General features: G+C 40.8%; 1 protein-coding gene across 1 annotated transcript in view; it reads left to right on the top strand.

Moving 5' to 3' along the window:
- Positions 1-22,894, top strand: part of LOC136857148 (phenoloxidase-activating factor 2) — an 87,714-nt gene that overhangs the window by 61,427 nt on the left and 3,393 nt on the right. The window contains exons 3-6 of the mRNA XM_067135566.2: positions 2,767-3,069; positions 6,409-6,674; positions 15,994-16,157; positions 21,828-22,030. Of these exons, the coding sequence (XP_066991667.1) occupies positions 2,767-3,069; positions 6,409-6,674; positions 15,994-16,157; positions 21,828-22,030 (936 nt within the window). The remainder of the gene's footprint in view (positions 1-2,766; positions 3,070-6,408; positions 6,675-15,993; positions 16,158-21,827; positions 22,031-22,894) is intronic.

The following is a 22,894-nucleotide window of genomic DNA, read 5'->3' as shown; positions in this document are numbered from 1 at the left end:
TTGTCAGAAAGGTGCAAACACATTGGTGCCTTGTGTTTATTTGTAAATAGAGATACGCTTCCAAAATTAAGCGCTTGCCAAAATGGGAAAAACCATTGCGTGCTCGAGAACAGTTATATGCGAAAGGTGAAAAGAAACTATTCGAGAATGAAGCATGCCGTAGCACCACTGAACTACTGTAGCTGCAAGGGAGGTTCAAAGAATGAGCGAAATGCATGATTTAGTAAGACATGCAGACTGTGCCTTCTCAAATATTTTAGAAGTTTAATGTGAAAGTGAAAACTACTAGGTAATCTGCAAATTCATTGCATACAGTTCAGTAGATAAGGCGGTTAAGCTTAGTGAAAATGAAGCTTCATTTCAATTTCTTTCTGAGCTTTCCTTTTACAAAATGACGGCTGAAAATACGAGAATTGTTTGTAGGTGTCCATGGTTTTCCATTCTTTGTGTCTCGTTTCAAAGATGCTATCTATGCTTTCCTTCATATTACATGTTCGTCATTGGAAAACTTAAGAATTTCGTTCCACGAGGAGAGTTCCTGATACGTAAAATTACACCCAAGTACGAAACAATTGCTGATACTATTAGAACTAGTGGAACCGCAATCAGTTTCGTATATTATATTACATAAAATAGAAGCTAATGACAACGCAAACACCATGCAACAACACAGCAAGCAAGCGCAGATCTCCCGATTAGGAACGCCACGCTTGCCGCCAGAGCGTATCACAGGCCATTCGCACGAAGCCTATAATCACAGGCCACCTTTCCTCATACCTGTCGCAATGGAGTTGGAGTGATTAGATTACAATCGAGAAATGCTGCGCTATCTAAGTATAAAGAATCGAGATACGACAATAAGGATGGGACCAAAGTTGAAGATGTCTTGAAATTGAGCAGCAATTGTGTAATCTGCTTTATGAAATAACACCGTTTAGAAAGCATTTACCACGAAACGAATGTCTGCAGAGTCATTGAAATTGTCTCCATATTCCAATATTTTCCGGGACCTAAAGGTAATACATTTGAACAGCTTGGAATCTTTCCTGAAAGGGAAGTGTGTCCAGGTTTCTGGATTATCACTCACGTACATACGGAGTAATTAAGGAAGAAATTATTACAGTTCTGAAGGTTGAAACTAATAAAAAGTAGGATTATAAGCGACGGCAGTCGGATTGGACAAACATGAAAATACCAAGTGGATGTATTGTAAAATGAAATGTCCCTCACTAAATTGCGATGATAATATATGAGTTACGGATACAAGAGGGCAGTAACAGAGGAGAAATTTAGGCGCAGGGATTCTTAGGTAAACGGATAAGACGATAACTTACGGTGTTATTATTTAAGTCTAAAGTGGCAAGACAGAAGCAAGAAATTAAAGCGGAAAACAGAAGTAAAATTTATAGCAAATGCCAGAAAACACCTTACGGTGTGAAATCATGGGCTACACTCCGCGGTACTGTTCAAATATTAACAGTCCCTTTAGAGCATTTTTTAAAATGCTATTTGTTCGGGGCGTCGCCACAGACGTTGCCATGTTAACCTGTAGGTTCGTTGTCGGTCACTCAATGCAGAGCTTGAAACCCGCAGAAAGTAGTAATTTTCTCCCTTGAAGAGTAAGCGAAATTATGCTCATAAGAAAAGTTATTAAAAGTTAAGGGTCGTTTCACGTGTAGTCCATGAACTTAAAAAATCAGTAGTATAAGAGAAAATGGAAGAAAACAGTTGCGGTTTCCCTATAAACCCCCATCCTGTTCAGTTATTTTTAAATCATATGCATATCTAAACCTTCCCTTGGGTGAGTATACTGTATATGTGAAGTTTGGTCGAGATCTATCCATCTGTTAAAAAGCTAAAATCCACGGATACGGTCTTTGAGACGACTTAAATCAGATAAATGTCTGAAAAATTGGTAAAACAAAATTACAGACAGCGGAGCCCCTAGAACTTTATTTATATAGACGTGTTCAACACGGCGTTTGCATAAAATGGGCAAAACACCATGCTTTGTATCACCGTGCAGATCTACTAAGAAAAGAAATTACTTCAAAGGTTGCCATAAAGTATGAAGTGCAAAATAAAAGCCTTTTCTTTTGGCATAACATCCGCAACTCACCTATGAACAATTTCATTATGAAGCACAATAATGCCGAATACTACACAGCTTCTGCAGAAAAACATAGTTCTATGAAGTTAAACAAAGAACAATAGGCTTCGATAAACGTAGCGTCTCGAGCAACTGTATTGACACATAAGTTCACAAATACGCACACACACATTACTGTGCCAATCGTTACGCCACAGCCTACATACGTAGTAGCTGTATGTTTCGACCATTGCATTTAGACCAAAACAGGTCATCGTTGGGCGGGCAGGGCTCTGAGTCAGCGAAGTGGGGGGGAGTACAAGCCGCCCGCGAGCATAGTTCTAGCACGGGCACTGCGCTTACAGCGAGCAGGGTTTTGACACCCGTGGTGTAAATGGATCAACACCGTCCACACCGAAAGACTAAAAAGATAAACATTTAATTTGCCCATTGCCTTCATGTATACTTCGGTGTAATTATTGTATTCATCTCAATGATAGACGATCTTGTGGTCCTGTTTGAAGACTGAGTTATCGATGTGATTTGGACATGGTATCCTTACCATACTACCAAAATCATTTTACTCTGGTACCAGAGGGAAAGTGAGTTAACATTCCTTCATCTCGCGTTGCTCCCTAAAGCACTTGTGAATGGAGTGCTTATTATTTTTGTTTCAGGATCAAGGAAGGCCCATGTGAGAGTTACCTGGACGTATGCTGCCAAGCTCCCATCAAGGACCCAGTTGAACCTCCACCACCCGTGAGAAATGGAAACTGTGGTGCTCGTCACCCTGAAGGAGTCGGCTTCAGAATTACTGGTGACAACGACAACGAGTCTCAGTTCGGGGAATTCCCCTGGATGGTAGCGATCTTGCGTGAAGAGACATTGGGAGACAATCCAGAGAAACTGAACGTGTACAAGTGTGGAGGTTCACTCATCCACCAACAGATGGTCCTCACGGCTGCGCACTGTGTTTACGCGTGAGTATGCTACATGCTTTTCATACTAAAGTAGAATAAAAATAACATACCGCTACCATCCATATTTGCCACTAATCTCACCGCTAGTCTCTTACCTGCCCCACTCCCGTCGCATTCTCCTCGACCATAGACCAAGGCTACCTGGACGTTGAATAAAAGTGGTGTATTTGCCTTTTGTGTATAAGGTCGTGTTGTCTAATCTCAATAACGTCTATCGGCATTTTAGAGAGCGCCAATAATGAGCTACCTATGTCACTAGCCTTACTAGTATATTCTGTAACAAATTCGGGTGATACTCTTTGAGACCATCAAACCATCGGAGAGAAATGGTGCACCTTTGTTACACTGAGCTTAGCAAGGAATTTTGCATATGCGACTCCTCCTGGAGCATCAAACGGATTCAGTGTATGCGTGGCTAAATCAAAAATGAAATAGTACATACCGGTATCTGCAATAATGATCCAATTTAAATGAACTCTATTTTGAATATAAATAACCCTCTCGTAACTACTAATGTTATTAATTAGCTGTGGACAGCATGGAGTATGGAGCGATGATACGTGAATTGTATGAGTAAAACTACAGTACTATGGTCGTCCGACGAGAAGTCGCGTCGTAAGGGATGCCAGGGGTAAGCACGGGTGGTGCGCATGCGCCAGTCTGAAGTCTCGAGACCTGATGATAAACACCTCTTCCGTCCGCGGTGATTCTTGCGAACTTGAGGTGCTGTTGTGAAATTTCAAAGTGATAGTGCGATTGTACTTTACTTGCACATTCACCGTAAGTAGTGCATAGTGAACAGTTTAATAATGAACACGCATCTATTTCAGAGAGCTCGCACTGTACGACTAATATTTGTAGGTTAGCATAGTATATCGTACTCGTGCCGTACCTACAAGCTGCCGCGACCTCTCGCGAGACGCAGGCAGTATACCCAGTCGTTATAGTTCACACTATCTACAAGATAGTGCTCGCTGAAATAGCCCATGCTGTGACAATCACTGTTCCAACGCTGCTCTTTTGGTCTAAGATTTGAGGTAAAGGTAGTGAGTGAGAAGGGGACTATTCATATACCTTCGCGGGTCTCCACGGCATCTAAAATAGCGCTATACAAGTTCCATGAAGGATGTACGAAATGGAACCTTGGCTTTGGAACAGTGACTGATATCCCTTACATATTAAGTCGTCGTGCTAAAAAAAATATCGTGAGGACATTGTTGAATTTATTTTGGTGAAATTTGATCGTTTTCGTAGGAAATGAATCCTGAACAAGATTAATATCGTCCCACTGATTGCCCCATTCAAGAAGGATCATGTAAACTGCAACTTTCCCACTTGCCGTTGACTGTGCTGTCAATCGGCATCACATTATGGATAATGGGGAAAAATGACCATGCACTTGGTCTAAAGTATGATGGGTTCTCGCGAGTAAGGATAGTGACAGGATGGACGCGTCGTTCACGTTTAATCACGTACGACGGCCGCTGCCTTCCCAATCCTAGCCCTTTCCGCACCCTTCGATGTGTTAGTGCGACTGATGAGGGCAGTTTGGGACGACCTTGATGACGGTGGTGTGCCCGTCTCTTCAGCTCCTAGTGGACTTGACTGTAGGAGTTATGTTCGGGGAGTATAGTAGTAATATTAAAAGGGAGAGTCGGTTTACTGCCTGTCTGCAGGGACAGAAGGGAGTAGGGGCATGGTTGCAATGGAAACATGGATGTGCCCACTGCCGTCATAGAGACGTTTCTGCTGTTCGCGTGGAGTTGCTTGGAGTTGTCAAACCTTTCACTTCTCAATTATATCTTGCCTCACACAACAGAATGCAGCGGTCTGAACATACACGAGAACGAGTAGAGGTAAAGAATGCAGGAATGTGGCAACACCGTGGAACGGCAATGAAGTAGGCCCTCCCTCGTGCGCTAGCTGTCAGAACGCTTCTTTCGATATACCACTATAGTCCTTTGACATGCGAATACGGGCCTAATACTGACGATAGATCTATTTACCTGCCTATCGACAGCGCCGTCGACAGCCATACCAGTTGTAGTACAAAAGGACGTCAAACATACGCACCACTCCAAATGATTCCCGGCAAAATAAGAAGGTTCTGTTAAGTTTGGCCTTAGTGGATTTGAAAAAAATATCACAATGAAAAACTTGCATGATAGTAGCCTATTTCAGTTTTCTGGTTTACAGAGTCTATATCAATTGAATTTGCTGCTTCATGGAAAGAACCAGATGTTTACAGCACTGTGATCACGTTCGACCCTTTCAAACCAAGCTTAGTTTGTGGGAGAATCGGATGATATCGAACAATAAATTGGTTCACTTTGAAACACTGAACAGCACCGATGAAAATCTTACGGATTTGTCCCGCATTAGCTATAATATAACACTGACATCGGGTCTCCAAAACGAATTTCATGAAAAATTTCAGATTTTGCAATATCTGAAATTTTATTTGTCCTATACTCCGGTTACAATTGATACTGAAATCGATAAAGACGACTTTCATTGATAAATTATTGATTTAGAGCATGAATCAGCCCATCAGGAACCATTTAAAACTGTATCAGTGTTTCACATACTCATACTGCTGAGATGGAAAGTATTTCAATGCTAATAAGTTACGTTCCATATTCGGTAGCACACGTATTGGCGAACTATTTTTCTCCCCTTAAAAATGAACAAGTCTAAGTAAAGAAGTCAACGTACTGGCGAACATTGAAGAAGTATTACGAGAGTTACATCAAGCCAATAAGTTTCACCTGATTTTGAACGTCAGGTAGTCGAAAAGCGACGTCACAATTCCAGTACTAATTATTTTATCCTGCATACCAATGAATACCTTTAAATTGCTTATTTACGTACTGCTTATCTGTTACTGCAAGTTTTTAATTAAATATATTACTTTTGTACGAAATCTGTTATATACGATTATAATACAGTAACATAATTTTTAATACATAACTTGGGCCTGAAATCCCACGTTGAAATTTTGTTTGGGCCAGTGATTAGGTTACCTGGTCCACACACCACTTGAATTGACATCCGTGTACTAGACAGCCGATTAAAGAAATAGATACCGGCTGTGAGGGTGCATCCGCGAGGTAATGGGTTCGAACCCCATTGTCGGTGGCCCTGAAGATGGTTTTCCGTGGTTTCCCATTTTCATCCTAGGCTGTACCTTAAGGCCACGGCCAATTCCTTCCCAATCCTAGGCCTTTCCTGTCTCATCGTCGCCATAAGACCTCTCTGTGTCAATGTGACGTAAAACAAATTCTAGAAAGAAAGGAAAGAAATATATGTGATTAACGCTGTAATCTTGTGTGTTTCCAGGGCTCAAGACGGACTGAAGATCCGAGCTGGGGAGTGGGATACCCAGACGAAGAATGAGGTACTGCCTCACCAGGACCGTAACGTTATTAACGTATTCATACATCCAGACTACCACTCAGGCGCCCTCTACAACGACGTCGCCCTTCTGCTGCTGGATAAGCCCGTCGCTCTGGCAGACAACGTTGACGTCGTATGTCTCCCCGAGCAGGATCAAGTGTTCGATCATAGTCGCTGTTTCGCCAGTGGCTGGGGGAAGGACGTATTTGGTGAGTTACGGTCTCTCTCTCTCTCTCGTAAGTGGTAAGACAAGATCATTTCGTGAGAATCTAAAGAATCATTTCAAAAGGAGATATGTTGCACGCACCATTTACTCCAACCGGTAATCTCCTAATATGCATTGGCATTTAATTTTTTACATGCTGTAGAATTTTTATTGAATTGTAAGTACATTTTATTTCTTAATTAAATTAACATTATGTTCGTTTTGCAAAAAAAATTGCATAAAATTATATTTTCTGATTTTTAAAATCTCTCCAGGAATCTGAACTACAGTCGCGCATGACATAACCCGGGAGGGCCAGCGCAAGTACTTTCTCCGAACTAGTCTCGACAAAGAAGCAGCCTTATTAAGACAGGTGCCGGTTCCACGATCGAACTTAGCAACTTTTCAACTTTCCACTTTGCACTTTTCAAGTATTGCGAAGTACGAAGTCTTTCTGTTCCACCATGATCTAGGAATTACTTTTCAATTTCTTCGCAAAGTGAAAAGTCTTTGCGTAAAAGTGAAGCGATCAAGTTTATTCCACGAACAAACTTTACAATGCTCCATGATTTTAATGTTTTACGGTTAAGACGATATAATTGTCGTACCGGTAGTTTAAAAGTTATGATTTTTGACACTGGGAAAGGATAATTTACAAGAAGCTGGCTGTGCTAGAAGTCCTCAAGGAGAAACGGGACATCCTTCTTCCTCAGTAGGAGCATAAAAATTAGCGAGAATACCGTTTGCTATATTACATGGATTATCAGGTCAGCGTACTATGTTAGTAAATATTACAATTAATATAGCATCTACGACTTCAGAAACAGCTCTGAAAAAGTGATTTTGATGTCCAATGCATTGCTGCTACACCGCGCAGTTGGGCGCCATTTTGTCACCAATGTAAGCTGTTTGTACGCGTGAGATTTTGGGCGTTTGAGAGGCCCTGCTCTAAAACATGCACACATCACACTGTTCTATTTAGGTACCGGACGTGTTCACAAAAAATCACATGTAAAATATATGAAAAGTAAACAACTAAGCAAGAACAAAACTTTCAAATATTAAAAATAAACCACGGGAAAAAAAATAAAACTATTCACTTAATGGGTAACATAAAAGAGAAAAAATGGTTCCGTGAAGCTAATATTGTCACTTCAGATTGTCTACGGATACGTCACCTACTCCAACGGAGCCGAAAAGCAAACTTGAAATAAATATCTCAAGCGTACCGTTTTAGCAAAATGTCAGAAAGGCAAGTTCACGTTAGCAATTACCTAATTCCAAGAGATGATGGTAACAGGACCAATTGCATCATGTACATCTAGCTCATTCTGGCGATTGCATTCACAAATAAGTGGTGGTGAAGAATGATTTTACTGGAAGTACAACTACGTAACCATCAGTGAGAGAAAAATGGAAGTTCCGGTCCTTTGGTTGTATCGCCAATGGAAAGGGTCGAAACGCGAAGTCTGTCAACGTTGAAGACTTTTTGTTTGAAGTAATAGACACGAAATTAATGAGAATTACTTCTGGTGCAAAAAGGGGAGGACACTGAAAGGAGGGTACTCAGAAAAGACGGCAAAGGCTATGTTAGGGATGAACGCGATGGATGAAGCTGTACGCATAAACCGGCTTCATCGGTGGGGCCATGTAAGACGAATTTATAAGAATGTTACCTGAGAGAATAATGGAGACGCACCGGGCGAGTTGGCCGTGCGGTTAGGAGCGCTCACCTGTGAGCTGGCATCCGGGAGATAGTGGGTTCGAACCCCACTGTCGGCGGCCCTGAAGATGGTTTTCCGTGGTTTCCCATTTTCACACCAGGCAAATGCTGGGGCTGTACCTTAAGGCCACGGCCGCTTCCTTCCCATTCCTAGGCCTTTCCTGTCCCATCGTCGCCATAAGACCTATCTGTGTCGGTGCGTTGTAAAACAAATAGCAAAATAATAATAATAATAATAATAATAATAATAATAATAATAATAATAATAATAATAATAATAATAATGGAGACTCAGAGGTGTCAACTATTACAGATTGTCCGTAAATAATACGGGTTGTCCTTAAATATTTCGGCAGTAGTTAAAGAGGAAATTATTAAGGAAAACTGGCATTATCGCGAAAAGGTTATTCTGTACAAGGAAAAAGTTCATTCGTTTCAAGCATTATTGGTCAGCCCTTCTCGTTAGAACGCTTCTGGGCAATTCGAACGTCTCCTCTCCTTCTGCTACCTGTGAGCGTTGTGTAATTCATTGTGAATGTAGGAGCTATTCTCTGCTCTCCTCCGCTATAACAGCGTAAGTGCCGGTCTGGGTGGCTCAGACGGGTGAGGCGCTGACCTGACTCCAACTTGGCAGGATCAATCCTGGCTCAGTCCGGTGGTATTTGAAGGTACTCAAATAAGTTAGTCTCGTGTCGGTAGATTTACTGGCACGTAAAAGAACTCCTGCGGGACAAAATTCTGGCACCTCGGGGTATTCGAAAACTGTAAACGTAGTTAGTGGGACTTCAAGCAAATAACATTATTAAACCTTACGTAATATTGTATTTGCAGTATTAAGTGTACCTGTCAGTAACTTTTCCACAGAGAGATCTCAGTGTTGATAGGAATAATCCAACAGAATTTAGGCCTACATTAAGCACATCTACACTGAAATCTACACTTGATGGTTCAGAAGACGAATCAAGTCACCACAAGGGGAAGAAATAATTCAAGGAAACCTACATTGAAAAGCAGCTACTGGGTGCAAAACAAGCTACAAAGAATATTTTATAAAACAACTATTTGTGTGCAAACGTTATTGTGTATTATGATATAACCCTATAGAAGATTGCTGTCGGGAAGGTCATTATCGAGAAGGCTGGTGCATGCTTTAGATACGACTTGAGGAGGGCGGGATTTACTGATAACTCACTTCAAAGGTTGGCACCTTTGGAGACGCCTCACCCTTCTCTTAATATAACCTGCTACAACTTCCGCGAACTAAATCATCATGCCATGCCGCAAGATGCCGGAACTCTACCCGCTGTAATAGGTGCGGCGGCCCACCCCGTCACACCGTATGCAAGGTGCCTCGGGACCAGGCGAAGTGCGCGAACTGTTACGGCAGGCCCCGGATGCCCGTACTTCAAGAAAGCAGTAATCGCAAAACCCAGGGCACAACAAAACGTCCTACCACGTACAAATCCCAACACCACCACCCCCCCCCCCCACTTCCACCACTACTTCTCCCCGCCCCCAAACAGCCAACTTAACAATACCTTACTGTTACTACTCCTCAACCTTCTTAACAACCAATCAAACCCACATCAGGGCCACCTCGGTGGATTGAGTAGCTGAGGCCCGTAAGAAACCCAAATCCAAGTATCACCTCCCCCCCATCCCCCACCCCATCCCGCCAAGATACACCAAGCACCCTCCATGAGCGTAAGTGCTCACTTCCTTTAACACACCAATACTAGGTCTTCAACATCAAACGGTCTTCCTAGCAATAAAGATGAAGCACTGGTTCTCGGAGACGAGGCGGTGCACACACCATACCTGCTGCATATTAACGATACTATCTTGTTCAAAAATTAACATCCACATACCCACGCCAAAGTAAACTCACGTTTAACTGAAGTGGTGGTCACTGCTAACATTACCGGTAACAGTCTCACTGTTCACAGTCCAGCAACACTGAGCATGGTCAGCACTTGGATGGGTGACCATCCAGTACTACCACTTGACACATGTCAAGTATTGTGCTAGTCATGTTCAGTGAATGTAAATGGTGACCTTGGGCACACACATGCTAAAGCACAACACACACAAACGCTCAAAGCTCACACATACAGCCAAAATAAATACACATACGGAGTTAAGCAACATCCACTAGATGGGTGGCCAGCTTCCGTGCACTTACTGTGCACAAATAATTAATGTATTACTACCAAAACTGTTCAGAAATGTACACACAACATATTTTATTCAAAATGATGAAACACTCAACTGACTACCCGCACTCCAGACCGACAGAGGAGCTCCCATGGGAGCACCGGTATCGGTACGTCACATACCTATCTTACAGACATAGGTGGACCATACAGAACCTACGGCCTTTAGAGACAGCAATAGAAGGTGAGAGTAGATGAAGGCCAAGGCATTTTTAATGATTTGATGGCAGCGCGTGTGGAACTAAGCGAGGCTACAGAGCTGGTTACAAATAGATCGTGGAGGCACTCAGTTAATGGACAGAAACTTGCAGACTGAACACTAGAGGGTATAACAGTCCGTCATGAAAATTTCTTCTATAAAAGCAACTACGTGAAATGCTGTGGAGCGTCTTCGGCGTGCTCGGCGTGCAGGACACACTCTTCAGTGATATGCGGAACAGTTATCTAGCTGCCAGGGGCGTAGCTAGGCTGGTAAATTCGGTGCACCGCGCCGCCCCCCCCCCCCCCCGAGAACCTAGCTACGCCACTGCTGGCAGCTCCACATTCACACTGCGGATGAGGATGTATTTTTTCACCGATACAGAAAATCTTAAACTCAGTGCCTTGTTCGCGGTTAAGGGTTTACCAAATTCATCGAGGTACATTCCGTGATGTAAGGCATACTGTAGAGCTCTAGAGATAGTTCTCACTCACATGATCTTTTACCAGTTGAATAGGTGTTCCTGGTCATAAATTATTTTATGATGTAGGTGGTGGTGATGATTATTGTTTTAAGAGGAATTACATTATTGTATGATATTCTCGAACTAGAGCATTGCATATGCGAAGGGATGCCACTTCAGATAGGAAGCTACTGAACTGGGGGTGCTCTTGATAGTTCTGGTGATCAAATGCATGGAGTGGTTCAGCTGAGTGTCTCCTTTCTTCACGTAAGGACTGATTAACCATACTGGTGCACAGCAATTAGCCGAGGAAAATCAGAGGGTAGGGCAACACGGGAGTAGTAACGGCTTCTGTAGAACCTCGGAGCATTCTCTTCCCTTTCCCTAGTAAGTTCAATATTCCACTCGTGTTTAAACTTTTTAGAACTGATGAGCAATTCAAGCAGAACACACAAGTAATAATCATCCTACCGAGTTTCATTATAGAGGAATAGAGACTGTGAGTTCGTAAGTTTGTGTTGAGCTAGGGATTAAAAACGTGTAAAACTAAGACATTTAATTTGAATGAATGGCTTGTTTTACTTTTCGGAGTAGTCACGGATACTGGCAATTTTATGACTGAAACCTGGGCAATCTCGGTGGTGCGAGATGTTAGTCGTTGTCGTTCAACTCCTACGATAGCGTGTTCGACGCTAGCTGAGGTTGGCAACATTTGAGAGTATTTACATACCATAACCCCTGTCCTGGATTTCCAGCACGTTAACTAACTCCTGAGAAAGAAATTTCAGTCCCCAAGCTTCTTTCAAAATACATAGCTATTGAATGGATGTTGGTGCAAAATATCATTTCTATAGTCTCCAACTATTTGGATAAGGGGTGGTTTGTTTTAATGTTTACCTAATACACTAAACGTTTTCTGGGACTCAAGGATGGGAAAGGGCTGGGATTGGAAACGAAGCGGCCATGGCCTTAAGGTTCAGCCCGAACGTTTGCCTGGTGTGAAAGTGGGAAACCGCGGAAAACTTTCCTCGGGGCTGCTGACTATGGGGGTTCAAACTCACTAACTCCTCAACGCAAGCTCACAGCAATGTGACTTGAACTACGGAGCAAACTCGTTCGACGAGATAAGCTATTAACTTTCCCACCAGTTAACTGTAAGATTGTGATATTACGCTTATTAGTCCAATTAATTCCCAGTCCAGCTCCTCTATTGAATGGTCCACGATTGACCTTCAGTTGAGAGGCTGATATTTCAAATTTTGGCTAGGCTGGTGATTTTAGCCGAGCCTGGTTAATTCTTCCAACTCTCAACCGCCACAGAAACTCGTAATATCTGAAAACATTCATCCACATAATGTTGGCTTCGGGAAGGGCATGCGGTCGTAAAATTGGACCAAGTCGACATGTGAGACGCCAATCGCACCGGAGACCTCCCGAGAGTGGGAAAAGTGGCAGGGAAAGAAAATACAATTCAACGTCCAATCTACTGTATCTGTTACAATTTCGTGTTACCGGCTTCCTGCACATAAGAACTCCTGTGGGACAAAATTCTAACACCCCGACATTTTGAAATCACATTGATGGATGCAGTACTTATGCATCCACATCTTGGCACAGAGCAGAGCAAACTGTAGCTTCCACCGAAGTCCCGTTTCAACCATGGCTGTGACAATATGGACGCTACTGGGGGTATAGGTAGTGCTGAGGAGTGATACTCGCAGCACAACTAGTGTGTCTCATTATTATGAAAGGTGTTATTCGTAGGATTAGTCGTGCTGCAATAGCACTTTCTGGCCCCGTGAGGAAAGCAATGGCAAACTACTGTAACCCTCATCTTGCCTAGTAGGCGTCATTTTGACGCTCCCATCGGTTTCTCCGTAACCACATAACATTTGGTGCTGCTATTTGAGGATCCAAGCAGCTTCTGGACTGATAATCTGACATGGCAATCGAAGGAACGTTCCCAGTACTGACCACGACAAATGTTGCTAACCTGCGGTGATCGGACGAGAACAAAAGTATCAAACGTGGGGCGTTAACCTTAATTTCATATTATATCTTTACGTTCTTCATATTATTGTGCAGTGTAGAACTTGACTATGCTATAGTTACGTATCCCACAAAATTTGTTCAATGCATGTAAAACAGTTACGTAGATTTGTACTGTACCAGGGAACTACCATGAATCACGTGGCAGAATCTGTACATACGTAGACTAATTTTGGCTTTTCTTCGGCGGGCGGGGGGAGGGGGGGAGGGATGAAGCCCACTCCCCCTGCGTGACAATCGTCACTATTATACATTGCCTCCGACATGCTATTAGTTCTAAGAAGAACGAGATAGCAAGGAGGTGTGGGAGATAATACTACCCTGTTTGCACGTCAGACGCGTTACTAAGCAGATATTTGAGTTGCTAAGGTGGTGTTGAGGCTTGGTATTAAGCGTCAGGGAAAAACCACACAGGCGGAAAAAGAGAGCCTACATGTAAAACCTGACTGATTTTCGGCTAATATCGATTCTCTTATTTATGACGTGGTCTGTTCAAATGGTGGGCCCTGAAGTGAGCATCATAACGTGTTAATCTTTTTTAAATAAAAATAATAAAACATCAACAGAACATGAAATATTGGATTCGTCACGGGTGACAGTGTGTAACATATGTTTCGAAATCTCCATATTAAAATCTCATATCTTTCTATATGGTAGCATTTCCGTTCTTCGATTCGTACTACCTACTGTATATCTTCCAATTGTTTTTGTTGGTTTATTTTGGCAGTAATAGCTATATGCCTGAAGGAATATAAACAATATTCCTTATTCAGCCGATTATCCCGTAGGCATTTGGGTGTATGACGAGAAACGACTTCGTTTACGATACATGAGTGTCCAAAGAAAGTTATTATTGAATACATGCGAATTGAGTCCCAGGGCGAAAACTATGCCTTCTTACTCATCTGTTTCTTAAGATGCTCCATGAATCCGAAAATATCTACGTACCTTCACATTTGTGGAAGGGGGATCTGTATTGGTGATAAGGGACCCACTAAATCAGAAGAAACCCGCTCATCGCTCAAATTTTGAATAAAGTTGTTGTTTAGATAGGGAAGGAGAAATCTCTGTTCTTACGAAACTTTTTTAATGAATTATTACGTGAATGATCGGGAATGCAGTTGGGTAAAGAGGTGGAGGGAATCTGCTGTGGTCTAAGAATAGAAACTGTCCCGACATTGCTTGTAAGTAAAAATGGGAAACCACATATCTCCATTCTCAGGAAAGCCGATGGTGGGGTTCGAACCCACTCACCTCCCAAATGCAGAACTTGGCTCCACGGCCACAGAGCGTTAACACGCGCGACTACTTCACTCGATTGTACGTGCATTTATCCGGTGTACAGATCCTCGTGTTGCGCATGGGCACGCCAGTACAACGGTCAGGTTCCGATGATGTAATGTGTATGGAAGTAGATGTTACATACGTAATCTCTCTCTACATATGGATTTCTTAAATTTCATTTTGGTCGCTATAGTTGAAGTAGTCTTCTTCTCTTTGCTAGTGTTTTAACGTCGCACTCGGATAGGTTTTCGGCGACTATAAAATCCCTAGTATGCCTTATCAGTGACACCTAGGCTATGTATGACAGCTGATGGCGGAAATCTAACCCGGGGTCCTTCAGCCATAAAACCGAACTAACAGAATATACTGCAATAGGATTATCAGCCTCAGGGATGGTGTTGGTGGGGATCGTTGGTCTTTAAGGGCCAATCCATTATCAACTCCATCTGGGTGGCAGCTTATTGAACTCGGGAAGAGTATGGGAAAGACAGGACCACTTGGCTACTCAAATCAATACTTGTACTCTTATTAGAGAAGATATGAGGTCTCTTGTACGTCATCTTGTCGAGTAAATCAGTTAAGACTGCTCTTTGAAAGAAAGAAAGAAAGAAAGAAAGAAAGAAAGAAATCTTGCTTGTAGTTTTATATGATCGTTAACATCGTAATCATAGCCTCGGGACCTCCGAATAATCTAAATAACAGACGTTAAAAATCCTTTGTACATTGACCGGCATTTATCATGGGGTTAAACTGAGAATCTTATAAAGTTGTTCGTGTCTGTTTGTCTATTTGTTTGTTTGTTCCACCATCACGTCGAAACGGCTGGATAGATCTCAACCAAACTTCATATTTAGAGTATACTCACCCCGGGGAAGGTTTCGATATGCATATCATTTTAAAATATTTGAAAAGACGGGGGTTTTATAGGAAAAGCCATTCCAGGCGGCGTGAAGTCTTAAGTGTACCAACGAAATAATTCTACCTTGCTCGGATGATGTAATTGATATATTTTCATTGGGGTTTTATGAAACATTTAACCTAAAGGCTATTTTATCATCCTTCCGGCCATTCTACGTGGAATACGTGAATTGAAGTCGCGTCCTTCTGGTTTGGATTCCATAGAAAACTGGAGGTCCTGGCGCAATGACCAATGAATCAAGTCTTATAAAAGTACAAGCCTCTTTTGCTTCATGAATTGAAATGAATCAAACTGAGCTATGGGTACCGCAGACCTTAGCTGCGCAACCTAAAATTACCCATTACTCATCACTCCAATATACTCTCTCCTGCCTTGTGTAAATAAAGCAGTCTTCACTCAGTGTGATGTCATCATTTTTCCTTGAACAATGCTACTACATAAATCCATTAACCAACAATGTTGTTCTGTTGTAGGCAAGGAAGGGCGCTACCAAGTAATACTGAAGAAGGTCGAACTCCCTGTAGTTCCCAGAGACACCTGCATCAACTCTCTTCGTCAGACGAGGTTGGGAAACTACTTCGAGTTGCACGAGAGCTTCATTTGCGCTGGCGGGGAGCAAGGCAAGGATACGTGCAAGGTAAACACGTCTTATGAGCCTTGTGGAGTCATTGTTCGCCTGTATAGTCTGGCCATGCAATTTAGCTCTTCTCAGAATAGCGTACAAAGAAGCATGTTCTGACTTTCATGATCCATTCATGTTGAGTCACGTCATGCTGACTGCTAATTACTCCAAGGACTGATCAAGGCAGCTGGTCCCCATGATCCACCGGTTTTAGACTTCTGAATCAAGAGCATGACATGTACATAATATGTGGAAGATATTTGTAAAAATAGCTCATATTTTTATGTTAACTGCAGGCCTTTCCAGGTGAGCAGCCCCGGGCTTTCAGGCCAGAGAGAGAGAGAGAGAGAGAGAGAGAGAGAGAGAGGGGGGGGGGGGGGAGGTGTATGTAAGGGACATTTTCAATATAGGCACCTGCAATACAGATGAATTACAAATGCGGCTATATTCACAATGTAATTGCAAAATAAAATGGAGCAAATACATAATGTAACTTGATGGAATAAGATAGTACAAAGCTACATAAACATAATTACCATACTACTTTAAGTATTCAGTTACATTACTCTTGAAAATAAAGTTAGTAAAATGTTTGTTTTTGGAAGTGAGTTACACATAGTTACAGAAAAATACCGAAGAGAATTATGACCATAACTAGAAGAATGAATCTGACTCTAGTGAATATTATAAATAATTCTTGTTCCATAATTATGAATCTGTGATTTGGTAATTATTGATGTGTTTCAGCGGACTAATTTTGAATTTAATATATCCTAATTATAGAAGCCTCTATACGGAGATTTGGAAGTGATAATATATTACAATGTTTATACAAATCTTTAATCTGTGTCAGAATCGACAGCTTGAAAATTATTTTTAATGCTTTCTTCGTAAACTTCCAAATAATTCTCTATTACAGGATGCCCAGATATGTATCATATAAGAGATGTATCTTTCAATAAGAGCATAGAAAATATCCCTAAACAACCCACGAGAGAATTTATATTTTAAAAACAATGCAACAAAATGCAATAAAAGCTCGATTAAAGCGGTTGTCGGAGACATGCTTTATCCCGCGGTAATTGCTAAGGGAGACATACGATTGGGAAAAAAAGGTAGGCTATAAGAGAGCACAATTACATGAAATGCACTGTACCTACAATACACACATTTGACATTCCATCCTTCAACGATCGATTATGTTAAATTTATCGTTCACAGAGTAGGCCTATGTTTTAATTTTTGTCATCACAGCAGCTGCATCACACACAAGACTTAACTTCACTTTACAAAGGTAAAAAATTGAGTGCATCCTCCTAATCCAATACATCTATAGTTCCATCATTAGATAGAGCAGTCAATTTCAAACATGTTTCGGCTCGTTTGAGCCATATTCAGTGAAAAAAGGGGGTTGAAATAATTTACATAATACAAGCTAAAAAATGCCAAAAAAACATGAAGGAACAAATGAAAAAACAAGAGATATGTCGGAAACAAAATTAGCACAATATACAATATTTACATGTAGAGCAAAAAAACAACTCTGCTGCGATAAAATACAGTGAACACAAGGTTAATACAAAACATAATTGACCGAGCTCGACAGCTGCAGTCGCTTAAGTGCGGCTAGTATCCAGTATTCGGGAGATAGTAGGTTCGAACCCCACTGTCGGCAGCCCTGAAGATGGTTTTCCGTGGTTTCCCATTTTCACACCAGGCAAATGCTGCAGCTGTACTTTAATTAAGGCCACGGCCGCTTCCTTCGCACCCCTAGCCTTTCCCTGTCCCATCGTCGCCATAAGACCTACAATCTGTATCGGTGCGACGTAAAGCAACTAGCAAAAATAATAATAATAATAATAATAATAATAATTGAAACTTAAAATTGTGTTAGCTTAAGAAAAGGAAATGAAAACAAATGATACAGATGGAAATGTACAATAAGTGCACATAGTGAGGTTGCGGACCTCTCAGTTTACAAAATATTCGTTTAGTAACAATTCAAAACGGGATGAAATAATTGTGTCGATGTATTGAATTAGGAGGATACACTCAATTTTTACCTTCGTAAAGTGAAAACCGTTAATACGGAATGATTCTAATATCTTGTAAAGGAGATATTTTGATAAAAGCTAAAAACTAACACGGCCACTTCTTTTGTAAGCGCGGGCCCAGGCAAAGAAGTTTTTTTTGTAAGGGGATGGAGGAAGATAATCTTAATATTCCCCTATGTACACCAAAGCTTAGCCAATAGTTACGGTACCGTAATTCTGTGAATATACACACACTTTCTAAAACCCCAATCCAGTCATCACTTAAAGTTCTGTGTAGCGTGGAGTCGGCAGTAAAGCAGAATCCCTCTATGCAGCTCGCTCCTACATTAAGAAAGTAATAATTTTATTAATTATTTTTTCGGAGACATGCTTTGTACCGCGTTCAGTGCAAATCCGTGGTGAATCTGATCTCGTTTAACCGGGCCTCCACCATATTTTTAAAGAATTTAGCAAATGTGACTGTTTATAAAGGGTAATAAGAATTTTTGGCGCATAGAAGAGGAGCTTGCAAAATTGCATTCTGAAATCAAATATGGACTACACACGGACATTAAGTAATTTAGCAAGAGATCCTCTCCCTGATGGATAGTCTAAAAACCAAATGTTTTCAGCATATTGAGATAGTGGCATTATTTGGGCAAATTCTTGCTATTTTGATAAGTTGGCTAGGTGCTCTCCTCGTGTGCTCAGAGTTGTGTAATCAATAATAATAATAATAATAATAATAATAGTAATAATAATAATAATAATAATAATAATAATAATAATAATAATAATAATAATAATAATAATAATAATAATAATAATAATACCGGTTTGATTCTCATGGGTCGGAAAAAATTTCACCGCCAGATTGCGTGGCAAACACCTGAATTAAATTTCAAATATCCTCGCAGTGTTCATGGGTAGTGGGGGCATATGACGTTGATAGTGATCCGGCCGTCGGATGGCGACGTTGCCTTGAGCAGACCCCTTCGTGCTATTCGACAGGGGTAGGTTATGTGCTGGCACCAGGTTTCACCTTCTCCCTTCCGACTATCATTCATCACGTCATTCATTTCATCGTATTAACTCCTGAGTAGGTGGCGTCAGGAAGGGCATCCGGTCGTAAAAACTCGCTACGAAGGTTCATCTCACTTCATAACCAACCCAGTAGAGAAGTGTGACAAGGGTTGGGCATACTTAATTATTTCACACCCCTTTCTTGCTATATAGGTTAAGGGAGATGTGGTAGAACTATTTTTAAAAAATAGCTACTTCAATGTGCCAGTAAGCCTACTCAAGTCAGTAGGATATCTCTCGTTTAAGCACTGGTAAATGACACTTAAAACGATTATTATTATTATTGTTGTTGTTGCTTCTGCTTAACAAAGGTAATTTAAAATAGAATGAAGATCTTTTCAGTTAGTGCTAATCGACGACGTGAAATAAAGTGGTGACATAATTATCTACAGTATCTGCAGTAGTGTATTGCTAAGATAAAAAAAAAACAAATTACGGATTTATAGTCTGTCAAATGTTTAAAATTAATTAGGTGGGTGTTCAGTTTTTAAAAGTAAAAAAAAACGCACGTTAGGTAGACGTAAAACACAATATTTTCACTTCACGGGTGATGATTCGAAACTGAAATGGAAGAATGAAAGAGAAAATAAAAAACTAAAAGGATAAACTTGTAATAGTTGATATTGAATTATGTAAGTAACTGTAAATGATATTAGTTATTTCATTTCTAACGCTAGAATTAGCTTTTCCAAGGTTCTGAACATAAATATTGATTAACCTTCTTAACATGCAGCTCCTTTTACGTAAGATATTATCATTATCATTATCATTATTGATGCATAGACTACTATGTATATATAACCACTCATTAAAGCCTAATTTTAAATATTTGTAATAATGTTCTGTTTAATGGCATGCAACAACGAATGTCCACCTAGTTTTAATTTTCCGTATCGTCGGTGTCTTGTGAGAGACTATTCAATTTGCTACGTTCTTAATGCATCAAATTGAAACGTTTATATATATATTAGTAACACCTCTACATGCAATTATTATAATTACCGTTATAATTACTACTCGGACATTAGATATGCTTTTACTGGTTTGTTCTCTCTCATATTGTGCACAGCGTAATAAATCTTCAGAAGAATCGGTGAGGCGCTTTGCCCACATTGTCCTCTGTTATAGTCCGGCACAGGGGTGCTCACGCTGGGCATTCCGTCCCGCGGGCGCCGAGCACTGTAAGTGGGCGGACTGGCAGGCGATGAGTGCTATGAAGGTTCGGCGAGCTTCTCCCAGTCACTCTTGATCACTGCGGCAACTCGAGTTTGAAATGGAGGCAGAAAATAATGAAATAAAGAGGGCAGAAATCCACGTCATTTTCAGTTTACGTTGTAAAAAATTATTTACGTTCATTGCAGTTCATGTATTTTGACCGGATACAATAGAATTAGGTCTACAACCTCAAATATTTTTATAATGTACGTAATGAATTATAATTTTCACTATTAAATTTTAAGAGGTGATTTAGAAATATGTCTATCATACGGAGTTAAGGCGGATAAGCTGTGGCTTGTAGTTGTTTGGGTTTAAATTACCTGATAAACTCGTCAACAATCCAGTCATGTTTAACGCAAATAAGATCAGTTAGGTTATTTATTTGAAGGTATACTGTACATCTGGTAGATATATTTAAATTGTTGTATTTAATTCTTAGATAGTAAATGTCTCTTCACTCGTGATGAAGCTCCCTCTCGCCATTTAGAGCCTAGCTATTATCACTAGATGCCTGTTAAGTTTTAAATACTATTTCCAAAAATTCAGTCACAAAACATGACGACACTGTGCAAAATCAAGCATAAAACTTGTATAATTATGTAGTTATATTACTTTCTGCTTAACAAATAACAGGAATTTCCATTTTTTTTTTATAAAATGGAAATACTGTCATGTCCATCCAACGAATTGTAATTCGTAGCTTGTACTTATATCCTGTACCTTTGTAGACTGTAACAACAAAATATAACATGTCAGTTTTCTCTGAATGAATGAATGAATAAATATAAAACAATAACTGTGACTGTTTATATCGAGCGCAGTATAAATCAATCCGGAATATCTTGGAAAGGTTTTTTGCGAGTATAGCGCTCTGTTTTCAATTCTGCACCCCAGTCAGCATTTTGCGGAGTAGTGGAGAGCTTCATAACCACAAGTAAACGTCACTGGTCTCGCGCTTAACTGTGCCGTAGGCCTAAGCTTGTTACGTAAGCTGCCCGCACTGGGCTAGCCTCAACGAGCACCCAGCTGGGCACCTCTGGCCTAGCATAACACAATATTTGTCTTACTCTTTAGTATGTATTTGTACAACATAAACTTTGCTCTTAAACTAGAGTAAATATATCATATTAAGAATGCCTAGTAGTTTTTAAGAAAATTTGAACTCGTCAAAGAACTTAGGTTCATTCCTTCATCAGTAAAGTGGTTTTGGCTAACGTTTCTTAATTATTTACGATAATGTGCCCCATCCTTTCGTTCGTGTCTGTATACTTCACAGACTTCCGAATTTTTAAACCGATTTTCTTGTCATAAAGTGTAGATTATAAGGTGTCTCTTCATCTCGGGATTTCAGGGAGATGGAGGTAGCCCACTGGTGTGCCCTTCACCCAATGACCAATTACGGTATCAACAAGCGGGAATAGTCGCCTGGGGAATTGGTTGCGGCGAAAACAACACTCCCGGAGTATACGCGAATGTGGCAAAACTTCGTTCCTGGATAGATACACAGATGAATGCCAACAATCTTGGGACTGACTCGTACAACATACACACAAGGTAAGTACCGTCTGTCAGCATGAGTTGTCACTGTCCTCTAGACAGGTCAAATACCTCTGAGCCAAGCTCATAACTGACTGAAAACAGGCTTTGTTTGTAGCTAGCCTCCAACTTCCTTTCGACGACCCAGTCCAAACTCTGCTTTTCCTAATGCTGTGTTTATCGCTACATAAATATTTCTGTGGTTTTCCATTTTCACACCAAGCCAATATGGGGCTGTTCCTTAATTAAGGCCATTCCCGCTTCCTTCCCACTCCTAGGCCTTTCCTATCCCATCGTCGCCATAAGACCCGTGTGTGTCGGTGCGGCATAAAGCAACTTGTAAAACAAATATTAAAAATATAAAAATAATCTGCACAAATATAAATTAGACGAGTGTTTTCCCATATGCAAGGTAAGTTCCAGTTAATAATTTATCTTTAAAAACATCATTAAAAATTATAACCATTTCATGTTTGAAGAATTTACAGGGAATTTATATGAATTGATATCGCGCGTGTTAACGTTCGAAGACTATAGAGCTAAACTCTGCATTTGGGAGATGCGTGGGTTCATACCCCACCGGCATCTGTCCTGAGAATGGTTCTGTCACTTTCAGACAAATGCCGGGGCAGTTCTATTCATAATCCAAAACGGATTCATTCCACCTTCTTAAGAAATTTCCGTTCACAATCATTCGTTTAATCTTAACTAGCTCCTTAACTGATGTTACCGTCAGGAAGGGCACCCGGCCGTAAAAACATGCCGCATGAATTCATCTCGCTTCGTCCCCGGCCCCGTATCAAGAAATGTGACAAAGGAGTAGACGCATTATATAAAGTAAAATTATGATGTACCTTACTACAAGCTGAAAAAACATTGTGT

Source organism: Anabrus simplex, chromosome 1 (assembly GCF_040414725.1).
Source record: "Anabrus simplex isolate iqAnaSimp1 chromosome 1, ASM4041472v1, whole genome shotgun sequence".
In the NCBI taxonomy this organism is placed as follows: Eukaryota; Metazoa; Arthropoda; class Insecta; order Orthoptera; family Tettigoniidae; genus Anabrus; species Anabrus simplex.
The sequence above is the reverse complement of the archived record's forward strand: the minus strand, read 5'-3'. Positions and strand labels throughout refer to the sequence as shown.